Below are 19,660 nucleotides of genomic sequence, written 5' to 3'. Positions count from 1 at the left end.
AGCTTTTCCCTTAGTTTTCTAATCTGGTTGACCTAATCCCTATAGAACTTTCTGTTCCCTCACAATTTGCAGGATTCTGGGTAAAACATAGCAATACCGAATAAAATCTGTTTTATTTGTTTCTTGCAGAATACCCTTATTATCTGAGTTGGGAATGCACAACCCATACTTGACCCTAGGTTTTAAGCCCAGAGTGGCAGCTGCATCTCCCACCCATACCACAGAGCTCAGCCCAGATCCAGTGACAGGACGAGGAAACAATGACAAATTGTGGTTTCTCCTCTTAGGTTACAAAATCTACACAGATAAGTGCTTAGGATACAGTGCAGTGAATAATGTCAAAAAAAGGTAGACTGGGCAGGGGTTACCCAGTGGCCAGGGAGACTTGTTCCTGGGAAACAAAAATCAGAAGGTGAGCTGACTGGTCAGAAGAACTCCGGAGAGAGCACAGAGCATGAGCCATCCACGGTTCAGTAATCCCCATCTCTCCTGATACCCTGGAACACTTCTGACACACACACAAGCCAAGTCCCTCGATGGCTGCACCCCACACCTACGGCTCCAGCTTCCTTGGTACAGGCGCCCCATCCGAGGCACAGCTGCACTTCTGCACCCTCATGTTGGGCAAGCTGACCACCTGGGGCCTGGGCTTGCCTCCCTCCGGGATGCTGACAATCATGGGCAGCGAGGTCGTCTCTGAGGCGATGCACTGTCTCGGCCCCAGAAATGGCCACCTGAAGGTCAGGGGCTCTGGGGGCTGCTGGCAGGTGCCCACACACTCATAGGCCAGGAAGCCTGGGGGCTCCAGGACCCAGTTCTCAGCCCACTTCATCCCCTGCAGGTCAATGTACACCTCCCGGCGGCAGCAGCGGGTGGCCTCGGTCGCTGGTACCTTAGGATCACAGTTTCCCTGAGCTCTGTGGGGGGCAAGGAGAGGCAGAGTCAGAGGTCAGCTGGGAGGGCAGAGGTCAGCTGGGAGGGCAGAGGTCAGCTGGGAGGACAGAGGTCAGGGATCCCAGGGCGGGACTTAGTGGGGCATCTGGAGGGAGACTTATGGTCCATCTCTTGTTATGTTCAAAATGCTGGATAACTAGAAATAACGCCCAAATAAATAATTCGACCTGATATTACTCCTAAGACTGTTAGGAGAAATTTTATATATTCATCCATTCCCATAGCACCCTGTAAAGTTGCCCATTTCAATATAAGTTTAATTCTGCCATTTGCCTCATTATTCGGGTTCACCCATCTGACCCACAGCACCTACCCGTAATCCCTGAGGTCCAGGGTGTGCAGCTCCAGCTGGGGCTCCCGCTGCCCGGCGCCCGACGGCCCCTGCGAGGCAAAGCGGACCAGCGTGTGGGCGCTGGAGGCCAGCGGGCCCAGGTGCTCCCGCTGCACCGACACCTGCAGCAGCAGCGACTGCCGGGGCCGGCGCAGCTGCTGCCAGAAGTTCACGGCGTCCGTCACGTCCAAGGCCTTCCAGCCGCTCTCGTGGATGGACACCAGCCTGCGACACCACACGGAGACACGGGCCCGCGCTGAGGGGTGGGGACTGGGGCGGCTGGGGTGGCCCCGGGGGGGGGGCCTCTCCCTCCCCTTCCCCTCTCCTCCCCCTCCCCTCCCCCCCAGGGTCCCCCCGCGCCGCCCCTCCTCCCCCAGGGCACCCCTCCTCCCGCGCCGGGCCCAGTCCCCCTCCTCATCCCCCGCCCCACACCCCAGCCGCCACCTCCCCACCTGGAGTCGATGAGGGAGGTGCGGTTGGAACCGTCGTCGCGGACGTGCAGCCACTGGACGGTGATCCGGGCGCGGTCGCTGCGCGGGAAGAGCCGCTCGTGTCTGCGGAGCGCGGCCTTGGGGACCGGCTCCTGGAAGAGGCGCAGCACGGCCTGCACCAGCTCGCTGTGGGGCGGCAGCCGCTGCTCCATGTCGAACACCAGCAGGTGCGAGGAGACCTCGGACACCAGGAACCTGCCGGCCACCTCTGGGGACACGAGCGGGGTCAGCGGGGCCCCTTCGGGCACCAGGGGAGCTCTGAGGGTGGCAGGGCCCAGGGCCAGTGAACAGGGTTTTCCCAGTAATCCCTAGGGAGAGTTTGGGGGCTGGGAAACTGATGGGCCAGGCCAGAAAGAGAGCACCTCCACTCCTAGAAAAACTGTTAGGGCCAAGCAGGCTCTCCCCCATCATCTGAGGTTGGGGCTTGTTTACTAGTGGCGTCTGCCCTCACCTGGTAGGGGCAGCTTTGAAACGCCCTGCCAAGACTGGTGCTTCCAGTGAGGACTACAAACCCACAGCCTTCTTTAGGCAAAGGGGCAGGAGGGGGAATGGAGCGCGGGAGGCAGAAGACCCAGCTAGTGAAAATCTATGGTCACTGGCTGAGACTGGCTTTTCCTAAGAGCCAGAGGAAGAGCCCAGAATTTATTCTCATTTCCCTGCTTATGCCCAGTGAAATGTCCCCCAAAGGAGGAAGAGTAGCCAGGGGCCTGTAAACAACTTTTGTGGGACTGCTGAGCCCTGAGGGAAATGGTGAGGATGGGTACAACAGCCTCCTCAGAGGCACCAGCAGCATGTCCCCAACACCTGAGGCTCCGGGTGGGCAGCATGATCACCTGACCAGCCAGCCCCGTGACCACAAGCAGTCACCCCCCGCCCCCCCCAGGCGTCCAGGTCTACTCATCTCCCCAGACACCTGGCCGGGTCTATCTCTGGGCACTGAAGAGGTGAGCCCCAGCCCCAGGGAGGTGACAGACTGCAACAGGATCCGGACCTGGTACCTCCCATCTCATAGAACGCCCACAACTCTGGGAAGTAGTCAGAGCTACTTTAATCTCACTGCCAGAAACGCAAATAGGCTAGAGTTGTTCGGTGACTTGTACAAAGTAAAACAAATATCACAACTGAGAACTGAACTCAGAGGTCCTTTCTCTGTGAGGCAACAGTCTCTGCTGAGGCCAGCCTTTTTGTTCACCAACACAAAGTCCCCTTGACAGTCTGTCTTCTCTTCTCTATTCTCCCCTCTTTCCACTTTGCTTCCCTACCCCATGATATCTGGTCTTGCCTTGGCCTTGGCAGCCGGTCCAGCCTGGCCCAGCTCCTCCTGGCCCCGAGGGGTGGGGCCCTCAGTGCAGACAGAGACCAGGGGCCCGGGCCCAGCCTTCCTCACAGTCCATGGTCCCTCCTCATCGCCCTGGGGAGCCTGCGCCCCCAGATCGCCTCCCCAGAGCAGCCCCCCGACCCCCACCCCGCGAGGACCAGGCTGCAGCAGGGAGGGAGAGCCTCACCTCGGAAGCTCTGGCTGAACCTCTTCCCCCGGGAGCGGGCCCCGTGGCTGCGCTGCAGCAGGGCCACGTACTGGGCCCTCACGTGGGCAGGGATGATCAGCCTCTCCACATCGGCCTCGTCCAGGACGGGAGCCTCGCTGAGGTGCAGCTGCCGCAGCAGGCTGCCCAGGACCCGCTCCTCGGTCAGGGCCGCCCCGGGGCCGGCCAGGGGCAGCGCCCAGAGCGCCCAGCAGAGCCAGAGGGGCCGCATGGTGCTGCTCGGGAGACGGAGGGGCAGAGCGGACGTGTCCCCGGTCGAGGCTCCGGGAGGGTCCCAGCTGGGTGTGCTGAGGGCCAGGCTGGGCCAGCTTTATAGCCAGGCCTGGGCTGGGCCTGGGTGGTGGGAGGGAGGGAGCCCGGGAGGGAGGGAGGTCACACCCCTCGGACCTCCTGGGAGTTCAGCGGCCAGACAGGTCCCTGAGCCCCGAGGAGGGGGCTGTCTGGACTGTAGACAGATGGCTATTGTTGTGGGTCAGAAGCCTCTACCTTGACTTGGGGTCCCTCACCAGTTAAATTTAAAAGCTTGTTTCCTGAAGCAGAGGCAGGGATCTCATTCTGTGCTAGATCCCCTGTCCCGCAAGTCAAAGAGCAAACTCCCGTCTCTGGCGTGTAGACGTAGAGACCTGTTCCTTGCTGCAGCTAAACTGCCAATTCAACACCAGGACTCTCTGCCTAAGGACCGATCCTGCCTGCCGGGATGAGCGTCTGAGCCTGGCGTTCAAAGGGCTCCTAGGAGCTGTTGAGCTCCTGGGCTGTCCGCGGTTGGAAAACCCATGATTTTCCCCGGTGTTCTCGGGGGTCTTCCTAGGCAAGGGAGCCTGGGATAATTTAGTTCCAATGGGGTTTTGTCCAATAAGGAAGCCCATCCTCTCCCTCTTCCTGGCTGTTCATGGATTCAGAGGTCAGAGTCGAAAAGACCATCCAGTCCATCCCGTCCTCCAGTTTTTGAGCCAAGAAAACCAAGGCTCAGAGAGGCAAACATCCCCAGGCTCACAACTGTTCTCGATGGATGCCTGCCTAAAGTCAGGTCTGCTGATTCCCAGCCCAGAGTTCTTTCCACAGCCTCAGCTATTTCCAGACAGAGTCCTGCTCAACCCCCTGAAGCTAGCCAAGTGGACTCAATCCAGGTGATCAGGGCTGGACAGGGGCAGGGGACATGTCCCCCAGTTTCCTGAGACTTCCCCACGTGAACGTGGATTTGCCTGGTTGAAGAGTTTCACTGGGGAAATAAAACAATTGGGCAATCAGCCAGGGATCGGGCTGCCAGAAGAAATACCCAACACAATTTGGGATGTATTAACAAATTATTTGTTGTTTATCTGAAATTGAAATTTCACCTTTCACCAGGAGTCCTATATTTTTTAGTTGCTAAATCTGGCAACCCTAGCCAGAGGCCAAAAGAAGAAATCGAATGTGGATTGGGAGACTTTTGACAATGGGCTGATTAGCGGTTGGGCGGGAGGGCAGCCCCCATCCTTTGTCATGCAGAAGAAGGAGCCAGGCCTCCCCCACTTCCACCCCAACCTGTGTCTGGCCTAACACCCTGCCAGGTCAGAATGGCTGGAGATGGTTAAGTGGCCCCTGAGCCAGATCTTGAAGGGAGGAGAGGGGCCAAGGGAACAGGGCGTCACTACCCCTGATTACGGGCCAATCTGGACCTGGCCCACAGCCGAGGGTACCCCGGAGGGCAGTGGGCCGGCCGTCTTGGGGTGTGGGCAGCAGACCTGGCCCCCAGAGGGTCCAGGAGAGATGGATGATAGGGACTGAGGCAGGAGGGCAGGTGAGGAGTGTGGCCAGGTGCCCACTACCACCCTCCTGCCCCTAATAGGGTAGGATTTGACCCCAGCCCGAGTCCAGACTGCCAGCTGAGGGCCGTGAGAAAATGTGAGGTCAGAGGTCATCCTGCGGACTCTGCGGTTGGAGACAAACTGGACCAGAGCCTGGGCTTGGAACTAAAGTGAGCTGTGAGGTTGATGAAGACTGGAGGCTGGGAGCCAGTTCACCTGTGGATTAGAGCATCTGGGAGTCTTTGGGGGAATAAGGACACCTGTCCCCTTCCTAAGCAGGGCAGGCACTGCTGTGGTGCTTCTGAAATTCCCCGAGGCCCAGCCCCAGGTGCCTTGGGCTGCCCCAGCCCTGTACCCATTATCCTCCCCAACCCCAGACCTGGGGGCCCATGTGGCTCCTTGGGGTCTCCAGACACGCCTCTGGGTGGGCAGTGGGCCTTCCCTGTCCTCCCAGAGCAATTTGGCCTCTGCGTTAGCAGGGCCAACACTTCCCTGGGGCTCCCTGGGCTGAGAAGGGTGGGAAACAGGAGAGAACTAAGGACCCATGTTTCCGTTTATCCACACCTTTCTGGCAAGGGTGAGCCCTGGGTTCAGTCCTTGCTGTGCCATTAATCTGCTGTGTGGCCTTAGATGGGTTTTCTATCCCCTTCAGTGTAAGTTTCCTCCTACAAAATGGGGATAATGTACTTTTTTTTGCAAAGAACTTGTCAGTATTAGTGGAGATGTCAGCAAAGTGCCTCTCACAAACTCCCCCCCCCCCCCACACACACAATAGGTGCTCAATAAATGGTAGGGATCTTTCAACTGATACTAACTTACCATGTTTAACTTTTTAATTTTTTAAGTTAACAATGTTTCTTAATTATTTTCTAGTTAATTAATACACATAGTACAAAAGTCAAAAGGTGCAAAAGATGTTCATGAAAAATATCAGCCTCGGGGGTTCCCTGGTGGTCCAGTGGGTAAGATTCCACGCTCCCAATGCAGAGGGCCCGGGTTTGAGCCCCGACCCGGGAACTAGATCCCGCATGCATGCCACAACTAAGAGTTACCATGCCACAACTAAGAAGTCCACACGCTGCAACTAAAAGATCCCACAGGCCACAACTAAGACCCAGTGCAGCCTAAATAAATAAATATATATTTTTAAAAAGTCAGCCTCCCTGCCTTTGCTACTCACCTCCCACTTCTCCTCCCCAGAGACAGTCTGCTAACAAAGAAACTCAGATATTTTTCCCACCGTAGGAATCTTACTAATCTATCATCGTGATCCATACCCCCTTTTCAAAATTATAATTTTATTCTGTAAATGGTACAGTAAAAAGTCTCTCCCATCCCTGGCCCCAGTCTCTCTATCCACCACCCCCCACCCCAGAGGCACCAGTGTTGTTAGTTCAATTGATTCAAAGGGGTTTATTGCTGTCTCTGACACGCTGCCTCTTTGAAATCAGAATTTGTCTCATAATCACTGACAGACAGGTGGCAGTTAGGACACTCTTGTGCAACAACCTTCTGATGACATTTGGTGTCTCAGGCTGCTCCGGCCGTAACGAAATGTTCGTGGGGAGAGGGGAGGGGGCGGTCTTAAACAGCAGAAATTTATTTCCTCACAGTGTGGAGGCTGGAAGTCCAAGATCAAGATGCCAGCAAATTTGGCTTCTTCTAAGGCCTCTCTCCTTGGCTTGCAGATGCCACCTTCTTGCTGTGTCCTCACATGGTCTTTCCTCTGTGCACACACATCCCTGGTGTCTCTCCATGTGTCTAAATTTCCTCTTCTTAGGACACCAGTCAGATTGGTTTAGAGCCCACCCTAAGGGCCTCATTTAATTTAATCACCCCTAAAAGCCCCCTGCACCACCATCTCCAGCTACAGTCACGCTCTGAGGTACTGGGAGTTAGGACTTCAACATATGAATTTGTGACACAGTTCAGCCCTGGTCAGAAGAAGGAAGCTCCAGCATCAAAAACTCTTAGGTTTGAGGAAATACCATAATTTCTTAGGTATCCTTCAGAGATATTCTATGCAAATATATGCAGATACATTTCTTTCTTTCCTTTTTAACTCAAAGATTAGCATACTACACATATTTCCTACAGTTTTCTTCTTTCACTTAACAATATACCTTGTAGAATCTTCTATATAGTACTGCCACATTCTTTTATTTTATTTTACTGTTACATAAATTTTTTATATACATGTACCATAATTTATATAACCAGAATCTTTTGAGTGAATATTCAAATTCCATTTCAATCCTTTGCTATTACAAATAATGTTGCAATAAATCGCCTAGTATAAATGACACTTTATACATATAAGAATGTATCTTTTGGATAAATGTCTACAAGTTGATACCCTGGGTTACAGTGTATGTGTAGTTTTCATTTTGATAGATAGTTAAATCAGTTACTGATAGTTTATATTTTTTATGGTCATTTATAGTAGTAGTTTTAGTTTATATTTTTTTGTTTGTGAAAATGGGATCTTTTATTCCACAGCACTGCCAATTATTGTTTGTATCACTGAAGAATGTTGATTTCTATGTACCAATTTTGAACCCAGCCTCCATACTGAATAGTCTTATCATTTGTAGTAGTTCTTAATTGATTCTCTTGCATTGTCTAGGTACAAAATCTTTTTTTAAATTAATTTTTATTGGAGCATAGTTGCTGTACAATGTTGTGTCAGTTTCCGCTATGCAGCAAAATGAATCAGTTATATATATATATATATATATCCACTCTTTTTTAGATTTCCTTCCCATTTAGGTCACCACAGAGCACTGAGTGGAATTCCCTGTGCTATACAGTAGGTTCTCATTAGTTATCTATTTTATACATAGTAGTGTATACATGTCAATCCCAATTTCCCAATTCATCCCACCCCACCCCCCTTGGTAACCATAAGTTTGTTCTCCGCATCTGTGACTTTATTTCTGCTTTGCAAATAAGTTCATCTGTACCATTTTTCTAGATTCCACACATAAGCGGTATTATTCGATATTTGTCTTCCTCTTTCTGACTTACTTCACTCTGTGATCCTCTCTAGGTCCATCCACGTTTCTGCAAATGGAACTATTTCATTCCTTTTTACGGGTGAGTAATATTCCATTGTATATATGTTCTAGTACAATTTTTTTTTTTTTTTTGTCCATGCCGCCCACAGCATAGAGCTTAGTTCCCCAGCCAGGGATCAAACCCACACTCCCTGCATTGGAAGCTCAGAGTCTTAATAATTAAATTCTTCTTTTTAAAAATGTATTCCTCTGAGAAATGCAAATCAAAACTACAATGAGGTATCACCTCACACCAGTCAGAATGGCCATCATAAAAAAATCTACAAATAATAGATGCTGGAGAGGGTGTGGAGAAAAGGAAACCCTCTTGCATTATTGGTGGGAATGTAAACTGGTACAGCCACTATGGAGAACAGCATGGAGTTTCCTTAAAAAACTAAAAATAGAACTACCATATGACTCACCAATCCCACTACTGGGCATATACACTGAGAAAACCATAATTCAAAAAGAGTCATGTACCACAATGTTCACTGCAGCTCTATTTACAATAGCCAGGACATGGAAGCAACCTAAGTGTCCATCGACAGATGAATGGGTAAAGAAGATGTGGCACATATATACAACGGAATATTACTCAGCCATAAAAAGAAATGAAACTGAGTTATTTGCAGTGAGGTGGATGGACCTAGAGTCTGTCATACAGAGTGAAATAAGTCAGAAAGAGAAAAACAAATACTGTATGCTAACACATATATATGGAATCTAAAAAAAAAAAAAGGTTCTGATGAACCTAGGGGCAGGACAGGAATAAAGACACAGATGTAGAGAATGGACCTGAGGACACGGGGAGGGGGAAGGGTAAGCTGGGACGAAGTGAGAGAGTGGCATGGACATATATACATTACCAAACGTAAAATAGATAGCTGGTGGGAAGCAGCCGCATGGCACAGGGAGATCAGCTCGGTGCTTTGCGACCACCTAGAGGGGTGGCATAAGGAGGGTGGGAGGGAGACACAAGAGGGAGGGGATATGGGGATATACGAATACATATAGCTGATTCACTTTGTTATACAGCAGAAACTAACGCAACACTCTAAAGCAATGATACTCCAATAAAGATGTTAAAAAAATGTATTCCTCTGGTTTCTTTTTATTGTCTTATTTCCTTAGCTAGTACCTTCAGAACAACGCGAAATCAAATTGATGATAATAAATATCATTGTCTTGTCCCTTGTTTTAACAGGACTACGTTACTCTTTCCCCATTAAGTATGAGCTTTACAGTTGAGATGAACACATGCTGTCATATTAAGGAAGTATCCGTAGTAGGAGTTTTTCAAAATCAAGAATGGATCTTGCGGAAGATTGGTGAAGATCTGGAGAAGCAAGAACTCTCCGATGTTGCTAGTGAGAGTGTGAAGTTCTACGGCCACACTGGAGAATTCTTTCCCAGTATTTACTACAGTTCAAGACACCAAAAAAAAAAAAATCACATTTCCCAAAGACCTAGAAAGTCCACTCTGTTGGACAGAAACGCACGTGTATGGATGATTATAACAGCATTGCTTATAAGAGCCCAAACTGAAGCAACCCACCAAAAACATCCATCAACAGTGTAATGGATAATAGAATGTAGTATAGTCCTGTAATGGAATATACTGCAGCAAGGAAAATGAACCAAGCTATAGACAATATCGGTGCTGATCACAAACAGAAAACTGAGCGGAAGACGCCAGACCCGAAAGACACAGGATACCATTTATTTAAATTCAAACCAGGCAATACCGTAGTGTTTAGAGATGTATTCCTTTGCTTTCTTAGGAAAGAGAAAAAGAGTTATTTGCTAAGAAGGATAATTTTGCTCCTTGTTTCTAATATTTACCTCTGATTTCTCTCTACAGTCGCTCACTTGAGTATTTGCAGTCATTGTGTACAAACTTTTTAGGAAGTACCTTCAGGCTAGCAGTGATTTTTGACTTATCAATTTCCTTCTTCATACTTTATACTATAATTCTATGATACACATACTGTACCACTGCTCTCTTACCCTCTACCCACCAGTGGCCTGGAGAGAAGAGGGGAGTCAGCCCTATGAAAGCCCTGAACCCCATACCCATCTTCTGTCCATGGTCTACTAAGAACCAAGCTGTTAGCAGTTGTGGTGGGGCCCCATTCCTCGTACACCACTGTCCTCCTGGGGCCCGGCTGAGGGCAGGCCTGGCTCCTGGACGGTGAGTGACACTGGTCCTGCCCTGGTGGAGAGCCTTTATCCTAAGCTCTCCCTCTGAGCTCCCAGACACAGAGGGTTTTACCCTGGCACTTGGCAAGAGGGGTGGTGAGCGCCCTTCACGTGGCATCTAAGACCTTCTACTGAAAACCCCAGGCTACCCTCCCTCTCTGCTCCACTTCTCCAATATGCTCCCACAATTCCCCATGGAAAGCAAGCTCTTGAAGGAACAACCTTGAATTGTTCACTGATAGATCCCCAGGACCTGGCATGGTGGCAGGCAGCAGTAGGGGCTCCATCAATATTGAGTGAAAACATGTCCTGCCCTCTCCTGCCTCCAAACATATGCTACCATTCTCTGTGAGTCATATGGGCCTGCAATTTAAAAACTGTACATCTTCCAACTGAAATCCCACTGTCCTGCATGGAGCAGGACATGCTTCTACCAGGGGACACATCAATGGTTCCACTGAATCCTCAGATGTGACATCTACTTGGCCATTTTAGGCTCCTTATCACTGAACCACCAGGTCAAAAACGGAGCTACTCCCCTGGCTGGTATGACTGATCCCGACTACCAAGGGGAATAGGGGACTGTCACACAGTGATGGCAAAGAAGACTATGTCTGAGGGCTTCCCTGGTGGCACAGTGGTTAAGAATCTGCCTGCCAATGCAGAGACATGGGTTCGAGGCCTGGTTTGGGAAGATCCCACATGCCGCGCAGCAACTAAGCCCGTGTGCCACAACAACTGAGCCTGCGCGCTACAACTACTGAAGCCCGTGTGCCTAGAGCCCGTGCTCCGCAACAAGAGCAGCCACCGCAATGAGAAGCCTGTGCACTGCAACAAAGAGTAGCCCCCGCTCGCTGCAACTAGAGAAAGCCCACGTGCAGCAACAAAGACCCAATGCAGCCAAAAATAAAATAAATAAATAGAATTAAAAAAAAAAAAGAAATATGACATTAAAAAAAAAAAAGACTATCTGAGATCCAGGGAATTCTCTGGGGACCCACTTGGTACTTGCTTCCCAACAGTAGAGGTGAGTTGAAAACTACAGCAACCCCAAAAAGGCAGGATAACCGAGGACTCAGACCTTTGGGGAATGAAGGTTTGGGTCACTCCAGAACCCAAAGCAGCTGAAGTTCTGGCTGAGGGCTAGGGAAACACGGCATGAGTCGGTGAAGACGGAAACCATAGATACCGACTATGACCTGGTGACTGTTACAGGAGTGAGCATGGTGGTAGCTTTGTCTCTCTATGCCTGTTTCGTGCATGTACTGATCTGTAAAAAGTAATCATTCTCCTCTCTCCTTCTTCCCTTTTCAAAAAGTTGTATACATGAGTTATTGAAGGTCAATTTTACAATTTAGTAGGAAACAGAACATTTAGTGAGACCATCACCAAATTTGAGGAGGAACTAATATAGCCCGTGATGGATACAATAACTATTGGGATGGTGGGCCTTCTCATTTTGGAGCTGAGAGAGAATTGCTTCACCGGTAGGAAAGACAGGTGGATCCTGTTAGGGAGAAACATACAGTCGTGTTCTTGTTGTCAGGCGGTTCCCATGTGTAGAAGGGAGCACACGGAGGCTGAGTTACAGGGGGTGGATCGTGTGAGTCGTGTTTATCGCCTCAGCTCGGGGTGCAATCTTCAACAGATACTCTGTGATGAACAAAGGAATTTCATTAAGCATTTCCTTGAAAGCGAGCATGATAAGCTCCTTGAGAGAGGGCACTGGAGGGACCCTGCAGGAAGAGGCTCTCCTGCAGTTTCCAGCGCAGGCCGAGGTCAGCGGTGTGGGAGTCCACCCGGTAGAACACTGCCCCAGCCACAGGCCCAGAACAAAGCCCCTCTGTGACCTTGTAGCCTTGGCCTGGCAACCACCTTTCCGCAGCCCTCTCACCAGAAGGCAACCATGGAGGCCTGGAGGGAGAGCATCCGGGACACAGGACCCAGGCCCTCGCTGAGTGAGATGCTGTGCCCTGACCTTGGGAGTCTCAACGGCTACAGGGGCAGTGGGTGGAAGCTCACTCCAGCCGGAAGGCGGGACCCACATCAGACTAAGCAAGTCAGGGGCACCATGGAGACGCGGTTGTGTGGTCATCTGGGCACCCATTTTCCAGGGCCAGGTCTTCCAGTAGGGCTGGGTAGGCTGGGCAGCTGGAGGGGGCGGGTGACTGTGTCACAGAGAGATGTCCAGACCCAGATTAAAGCAATGGCATCTTCTTCACTGCCGGCTGCTTCTCCCACGTGCAGGGAGCAGTTGTGTTGTTTTTCCCCGGCACGAAACGTGTCTCTCAAGAGTTCATCTTTTCCTTTCTTTCTTGGGGGCCTTACTGGGAGAGCTCTCATGCCTCTGCGTTTTTAAAGCCAAGACATTCCCGAATTCAGAAAATCACAATTGTGATTATAATACAGGTTGTTTCCTTCCTTCCCCTCTCCCTCTCTTTTCTTTTCTTTTCTCCCCTGCCCCAACCTCCACCAACCTGCCCTGAGGGAGTCGTTAGCAGTATTAGTCTCTGATTTGCCCCCCAAATAAAAAACATCCAGGGCTTCCATGGTGGCACAGTGGTTGAGAGTCCGCCTGCCGATGCAGGGGACACGGGTGCGTGTCCCGGTCCGGGAAGATCCCACATGCCGCGGAGAGGCTGGGCCCGTGAGCCATGGCCGCTGAGCCTGCGCGTCCGGAGCCTGTGCTCCGCAACGGGAGAGGCCACAACAGTGAGAGGCCGCGTACCGCAAAAAAAAAAAAAAAAAAAAATCCGAAAAGAAAATCATCCACATAGACTATCCTCAAATCTTGCCCTGAGGAAGGACCTTCTAGAAGCCCTACGTCTCCATATGCTCCTCTTCCTGCCTCTCTTTCTCTTCAATTAATTAAGCAAATGTATATTGGTGATTTTGCCTCTTCTCTGTAACCTGGGGGCAGCTGAGAAGACAAAAGGGCAGCTGATACAAGAGGAAGCTTGAGTTCAGTGGGGCTGGAGACCATGGGCCAAGGGCACCCTAAATGCCATGCTTTGGGTGGTTCCACAGCCTCACCCCTGCCCCGGTTGGGCTCTCCCTTTGCCTCACTCGCCTCCCATTTCTCCCTCACTCCCCCTCACACCCTTGGGAGGAAGACATTGTTGACATTGCAGGAAGGAGGCTCAGAGCAGTTAAGACCCTGATCCAAGGTCATAGATCCTTAATGAGAGCACGGAGGGGGGCCAATCCTGGCCAGTGACCTTGGACAAGTTCATCACCGTGCCTGCGCCTTGGTTTCCTTGTCTGTGAGGTGGGAGCACTAATATGTATTCCACGAGCTCACGGTGAGAGTTCAATGAGGTACAGGCCCAGAGTAAACACTCCATCCAGACCAGCCATTGTTATCTGGCTGCAAAGGTGTCCTTCCTGGCCCTCTTTCCAGAAGCCAGGCCTCTCCTTGCCTCACCCAACTGACCAGCAGACAGCTGTCAGAGGGAGGCTCAATGATCCCCCTGAGACCACACAGCTGCCCCGCAAGGACTGAACCCAGGACCCAGCCTCGCTGGGAAGGTGTGGATGAAAGGAATCGCGGGCCTCCCCCACACCCTCTTCAGCCCAGGGAGCCCCGGGGAAGGGCCGGTCCTGCTGATGCTGAGACCAAGCTGCTCTGGGAGGGCAGGGAGGGCCCACAGCCCACCCTGTGGGCAGGGGTGTATCCAGAGACCCCAAAAAACCACACGGGCCCCCATGTCTGGGGTCGGGGAGGCCGAAGGGTACAGGGTTGTGGCAGGCACAGGGCACCTGGGGCTGGGCCTCGGGGTGTCTCTGGGGTTCCCAGAGTGGTGTCTGCCCCCCGCTGTAAGGAAACAGGACCCTCCTGGAGCCCCCAGATGCTGGGCTCTGATCTAGAAGGGAACCTGCTCCTGGGCTCCAGCCTTCACTGACCTGAGTCCTCTTTGGTTCTGAGCCCAGGCCCAGGTCCAGCTCATCCCCACCGATGGAGCCCATGGGATGACCTCTGACCCTCATCTTTTCTCATGAGGCCTCAGCTGGCAGCCGGGACTCTAGCTGGAGTCAAATCCTGGCCTCCAGGGGCAGGAGGATGGTCAGGGCTCCCACCATCTATCTCCCTACAGCGTTCTCAACCTCAGGCCTACGGCCAGGCCTGTAGTCAGGGGTGTTGAGCTCTCCCCCTTCCTCCCGACTCCCTCCCACCTCCTGTCCTCTGGGACAGCAGATCTGGCTTTGGGATGAGTTCACCACCTCTGGGCCTTTTAGGACAAAGCCAGTCTGCAGAGGGCCAGACTCTCCCCCAGACCCACAGCCGGAAGCCAGGCTCCTTCCTCCGCATGACAAAGATTACCCCAGAGAGCTAACCAGTCCCTGGTAAGAAGCGTCCCAATCCACACTGACCTTCTCCTGGCTGACTGCCCAATTATTTTACTTCCCCAGCAACACTCTTGAACCCATGTGAAATCCACATTCAGGAAAGGGGCCTGTGTTTGCAGAGGGATAATAGGTCTGGGGGATTTGCTCGTTGTCTGGTTCTACTGATCCGCTTCCCAGGTCTGCACTCAATCAGTCCCCTGTATTAATGGTGTCTCACCATCTCTCTGACCTCAGGCCAGAAGGGCCCCTGGGGCTGACCTGCTATTACAAACAGCATGAGGTCATGGAAAGAACCTGCTGCTCTTTCTGCCGAAGTGAGGCGGTCCAGTCTCCTGGCTTCCCTCGCCATCCAATCGCTGATGGCTCTAGGCTCACACCTTCAGCCTGCCCACTTCACTGGGTACCAGAACCACATATCCAGCTGCCCTTCCACCCTGACCTGTTCCCATCTCGGTAAATGGCTCCACCCTACACCCAGCTAGACCTCCAGACCTAAGGGTGATTCTTGATTCCTATCCCACATCCTTCAGAGTCAATTCCCAGGAAGCCCCGTTGGTCTCACCTGCAAAATAAATCTTGTATTTGTTCGTGACCTTCCATCACTTACCTGAGCGACTGTCACTGCCATCTCCCTGCTCCCATTCCCCAGCCCCTAGTCAATAGTAATCTTAGGCAAACTTTAATCAGATGAACTCTATCCGTTAAAATCCTCCAAAAATTAACTCAAAATGCACCATAGACCTAAATATAAAGCCCTAAACTATAAAGCTCCTAGAAGATAACATAAAAGAAAACCTAGATGAACTTGGGTTCGGCAATGATGTTTTGGATGCAACACCAAAGGCAAGATCCATAAAAGAAAGAATTGATAAGTTGGACTTCAATAAAATTAAAAACTTCGGCTCTGCAAAAGACACTGTCAAGAGAACAGTAACATGGGACTTCCCTGGTGGTCCTGTGGGTGAGATTCCACACTCCCAATGCAGGGGGCCCAGGTTCAACCCCTGGCCAGGGAACTAGATCTGGCATGCATGCCGCAACTAAGAGTCCGCATGCTGCGAGACCCGGTGCAGCCAAAATAAGTAAATAAATATTTTTTTTAAAAAGAGAGAGAGAGAAAAAAAAAAAAAAAGAGAGAGAGAGAAAGAACAGCAGCACAAGCCACAGACTAGGAGAAAACATTTGCAAAGACACATCTAATTAAAGACTATTATTCAGGGTCTTCCCTGGTGGCGCAGTGGTTAAGAATCCACCTGCCAGTACAGGGGACACAGGTTCGAGCCCTAGGTCTGCGAAGGTCCCGCATGCCGCAGAGCAGCTAAGCCTGTGAGCCACAACTACTGAAGCCCGTGAGCCTAGAGCCCGTGCTCCGCAACAAGAGAAGCCACCACAGCCGGAAGCCCGAGCACCGCCACGAAGAGTAGCCCCCGCTCTCTGCAACTAGAGAAAGCCGGGCGCAGCAACAAAGACCCAACACAGCCCCAAATAAATAAATAAATAAAATTTTAAAAACTATTATTCAAACTATACAAAAATCCCTTAAAACTCAATAAGAAAATGAACAAATTAATTAAAAAATAGGCAGAAGGTCCAAACAGACATCTCGCCAAAGAAGATATACAGAAGGCAAATAAGTATATGAAAAGACGCTCAACCCAGTACGTCATCAGGGAAATGTAAATCAAACCACAATGAAGTACCACCACTCACCTATTAGAAGGGCCAAAATCTTGAGCACCAAATGCTGGCGAGGATGCGGAACAATAGGAACTCTCCTTCATTGCTGGTGGGAATGCAAAACGGTACAGCCACTTTGGAAGACCCTTTGGCAGCTTCTTTCAAAACTAAACATACTCCCTTGCCGCGTGATCCAGCAATGGTGCTCCTTGGTATTTACCCGAAGGAGGTGAAAACTTAGGTCCACACAGAACTTGCACATGGATGTTTACAGCAGCCTTATTCATAATCACCAAAACTTGGAAGCAACCAAGATGTCCTTCAACAGATGAATGAATAAATAAACTGTGGTGCCTCCAGACAATGGAATATTATTCAGCGCTCAGAAGAAATGAGCTATCAAGCCATTAAAGACATGAAGGAAACTTAAATGCATATTTTACCGAATGAAAGAAGCCAACCTGAAAAGGCTACATGCTGTATGATTCCACCGTATGACATTCTGGAAAAGGCAAAACTATGGGAATAATACAAAGATCAGAGGTTGCCAGGGGTTGGTGGGGGAATGAATGGGGGAGCACAGAGGATTTCTAGGGCAGTGAAACTACTTTGAATGATATTGTAATGGTGGATACATGTCATTCCTCATTTGTCTGAACCCACTGAATATACAACGCCAGGAGCGAACCCTAATGCAAACCATGGGCTTTAGGTGGTTATTGTGTGCCAGTGTAGGTTCATCACTCTGGTGGGGGATGTTGATAAAGGGGGAAGCTGTGCATGTTGGGGCAGGGGGAGGGGATTATAAGGGAATTCTATTGTGTTTTCCACTCAATTTTGCTCTAAAATAAAGTCAATTTCAAACAACAAAAAACAAGTAAGCAAACAAAAAACCTCCAATGAGTTCTTACTACCCTTTGAATAAAATTCAAATTTCTTACCATGTCACCAAAGTCCAGGCTGACCTGGGCCGGGTTCATCTTCCCACCTCAGGTCCCACCACTCCTCACGTGCTCCCCAAGAGCCAACCACACCGGCCTTCTTACTGTCCCCAAACATACCATGCTGGTCCCACCTCAGGGCCTTTGCACTAGCTGTTCCCTCTGCCTGCAAGGCTCTGCACGCAGACCTTTGCAGGGTTAGCTAGCTCTTATCATTCAGGACTTAGAGCAACTGTCACCTCCTCGGAAGGCCCTCTCTTGCCCATTCATGGATACCTGTGCAACCCTTCCTGTCTCTTCTAGTCACTATCTCTCCTTTCACCCTGGTTTATTTTCTTCATGGAACTTAGTACTATCTAAAGTTACTTTCTTCATCCATTTGTTTAACTGTTTGTTAACTGTTTGTTGACTGCTTCCACTTTAGAATGTAGATTCCAGGAGCTCAGTGACTTGGTCTACCTGTTTACTTCTGTGTCCCTGTGCCGAGAACAATGTCCAGCCCTTGTGGTGGGTACTCCGATACTTGTTGGATGAGTGAATTAATTAAAAAGTGGGAGTTTTAGCTGTGCAAGCTTTGTTTTTTGTTTGTTGTTTTTTAATAAATTTATTTATTTATTTTATTTTTGACTACGTTGGGCCTTCTTTGCTGTGCGCAGGCTTTCTCTAGTTGCAGCAAGCGGGGGCTACTCTTCGTTGTGGTGTGCAGGCTTCTCATTGCCGTGGCTTGTCTTGTTGCAGAGCGTGGGCTCTAGGTGCTCGGGCTCAGTTGTGGTCGCAGGCTCAGTAGTTGTGGCTTGGGGGCTCAGTAGTTGTGGCGTGTGTGCTCTAGAGTGCAGGCTCAGTAGTTGTGGCACATGGGCTTAGTTGTTTCACGGCATGTGGGATCTTCCTGGACCAGGGCTGGAACCCGTGTCCCCTGCATTGGCAGGCAGATTCTTAACCACTGCGCCACCAGGGAAGTCCCTGTGCAAGCTTTGTGAATGTCTCTGGATCTTAATTTCTTTGTAAAATGAGGGAGATAAACTAGATTTTCCTTCCAGCTCCAAAGCACTGGAAGAGAGAAGAAGGATGGATTGGGCGTCTTCCCGGACAAACAGCCACCAGTGTAAGATACTGCCAGACTCCTGCCAAGGCTGGTCTCCCCAGGACCAGGAAGGGCTGACCGTGTCCCAGCTGTGGGCTTCCTACCCGGCAGCCCTCTGAGCGTCAGGCCCGTGCCCGCGGGCAGGACTCTTCCTTGACTCTTCCAGCGAGTCCCGCTGCTGACGGGGAAGTTTCTGCACATGCCCAGGGCTCAGTTCCAGCAAGGAATGGAACTCAGCTACACACAGTGGCCCCAGTTGGCTCTGTGCTGTAAGGCTGACCCACAGCCTGCAGGTTGTGTCTGGTGAGGAGGTGGGCTCAACTTTATCTCCTCAGGAAAATAAGCTCTTCATTTAAGTGGTTGGTCTCCCTGGGTCCAGGAAGGACTCTGGCCACCCGGGACCTCCCAGAGTCACCCTCCACCGAGGCATCTCCTGACAGGAGGGTACCCTGTGCTATTTGTGGAGGCCTTGCTTGGTGAGGGAGACAGCTTCAGGGGCCTGGCCTCCCTCAGCCCCAGGGTGGCAGGTCCTGCTGAAATCCGTCTGTGCTACAGCCACAGAGAGCTCCCTGGGCCTGAGGTGGTGAGAGGCTGGGGACAGGGCATGACATGGCTTGCAGAGCAGCCCTGGACACCCCAGGGGCAGGAGTCCGGAGACCTGGCTTTGACCTGACTCTTTACCAGCTCATAATGAAGACACTTCTGCACTCTGGGCCTGAGGGATAGACATCCTGGAATTTCAAAAATAAGTATCTGTTCCCATCTTTTGGAGCAAGAAAGCTGCACCGGACACAGAGAAAGGAGGAGGGTCAAGCTCCCGTGGGGAGAGCGGGGAGGAGGGTCCTTCCCACCCTGCGGCAAGGCCCCATCCTCCTGCACTCCCCTGGGCCCCAGGACACAGACCAGGCAGGGGGTGGCTCCATTAACTGAGGCAGGGACGGAATAGGGACACGCAGGTGGGGCGTACGGGGGTGGGGGCAGAGAGTGGACAGAGGCAGTCTGAGAAGCCAGGGGCAAGTCCGGCGGCCACACCCAGGAACCTGCTGGAGGTCAGGCGTCGGCCCTTGGCAGCCGGAGGTGAGAGCAGGAGAGATGGTCAGGCCCCTGCGCAGAAGGACAAGGGCTGGGCTGAGCGCAGGGGCCGAGGGCAAACTGTGGGAAATAACTAGCGGCTGGGGTTGGAGGAGAGGGAGGAAGCCAGATGGGACAAAAGGAGCTGTTAGAGAAGCAGGAGACATCCCCTACC

General features: G+C 51.2%; 1 protein-coding gene across 2 annotated transcripts; it reads right to left on the bottom strand.

Moving 5' to 3' along the window:
* Window positions 1–3,629, bottom strand: LOC116748737 (left-right determination factor 2-like). Of its 2 annotated transcripts, XM_032622056.1 has the most exons (5): window positions 3,282–3,531; window positions 1,956–1,984; window positions 1,738–1,853; window positions 1,268–1,510; window positions 554–917 (listed from the first exon to the last, which is right to left on the bottom strand). In XM_032622056.1, the coding sequence occupies exons 1-5, from the start codon at window positions 3,529–3,531 to the stop codon at window positions 554–556; spliced, it is 1,002 nt and encodes a 333-aa protein (XP_032477947.1). The 2 variants fall into 2 exon arrangements, with proteins under 2 accessions (XP_032477937.1, XP_032477947.1); XM_032622046.1 differs by having other exon boundaries at window positions 1–917; window positions 1,738–1,984; window positions 3,282–3,629.
* Window positions 3,630–19,660: the final 16,031 nt, after the last annotated feature.

This window comes from Phocoena sinus, chromosome 1, assembly GCF_008692025.1.
Source record: "Phocoena sinus isolate mPhoSin1 chromosome 1, mPhoSin1.pri, whole genome shotgun sequence".
Lineage (NCBI taxonomy): Eukaryota > Metazoa > Chordata > Mammalia > Artiodactyla > Phocoenidae > Phocoena > Phocoena sinus.
The sequence above is the reverse complement of the archived record's forward strand: the minus strand, read 5'-3'. Positions and strand labels throughout refer to the sequence as shown.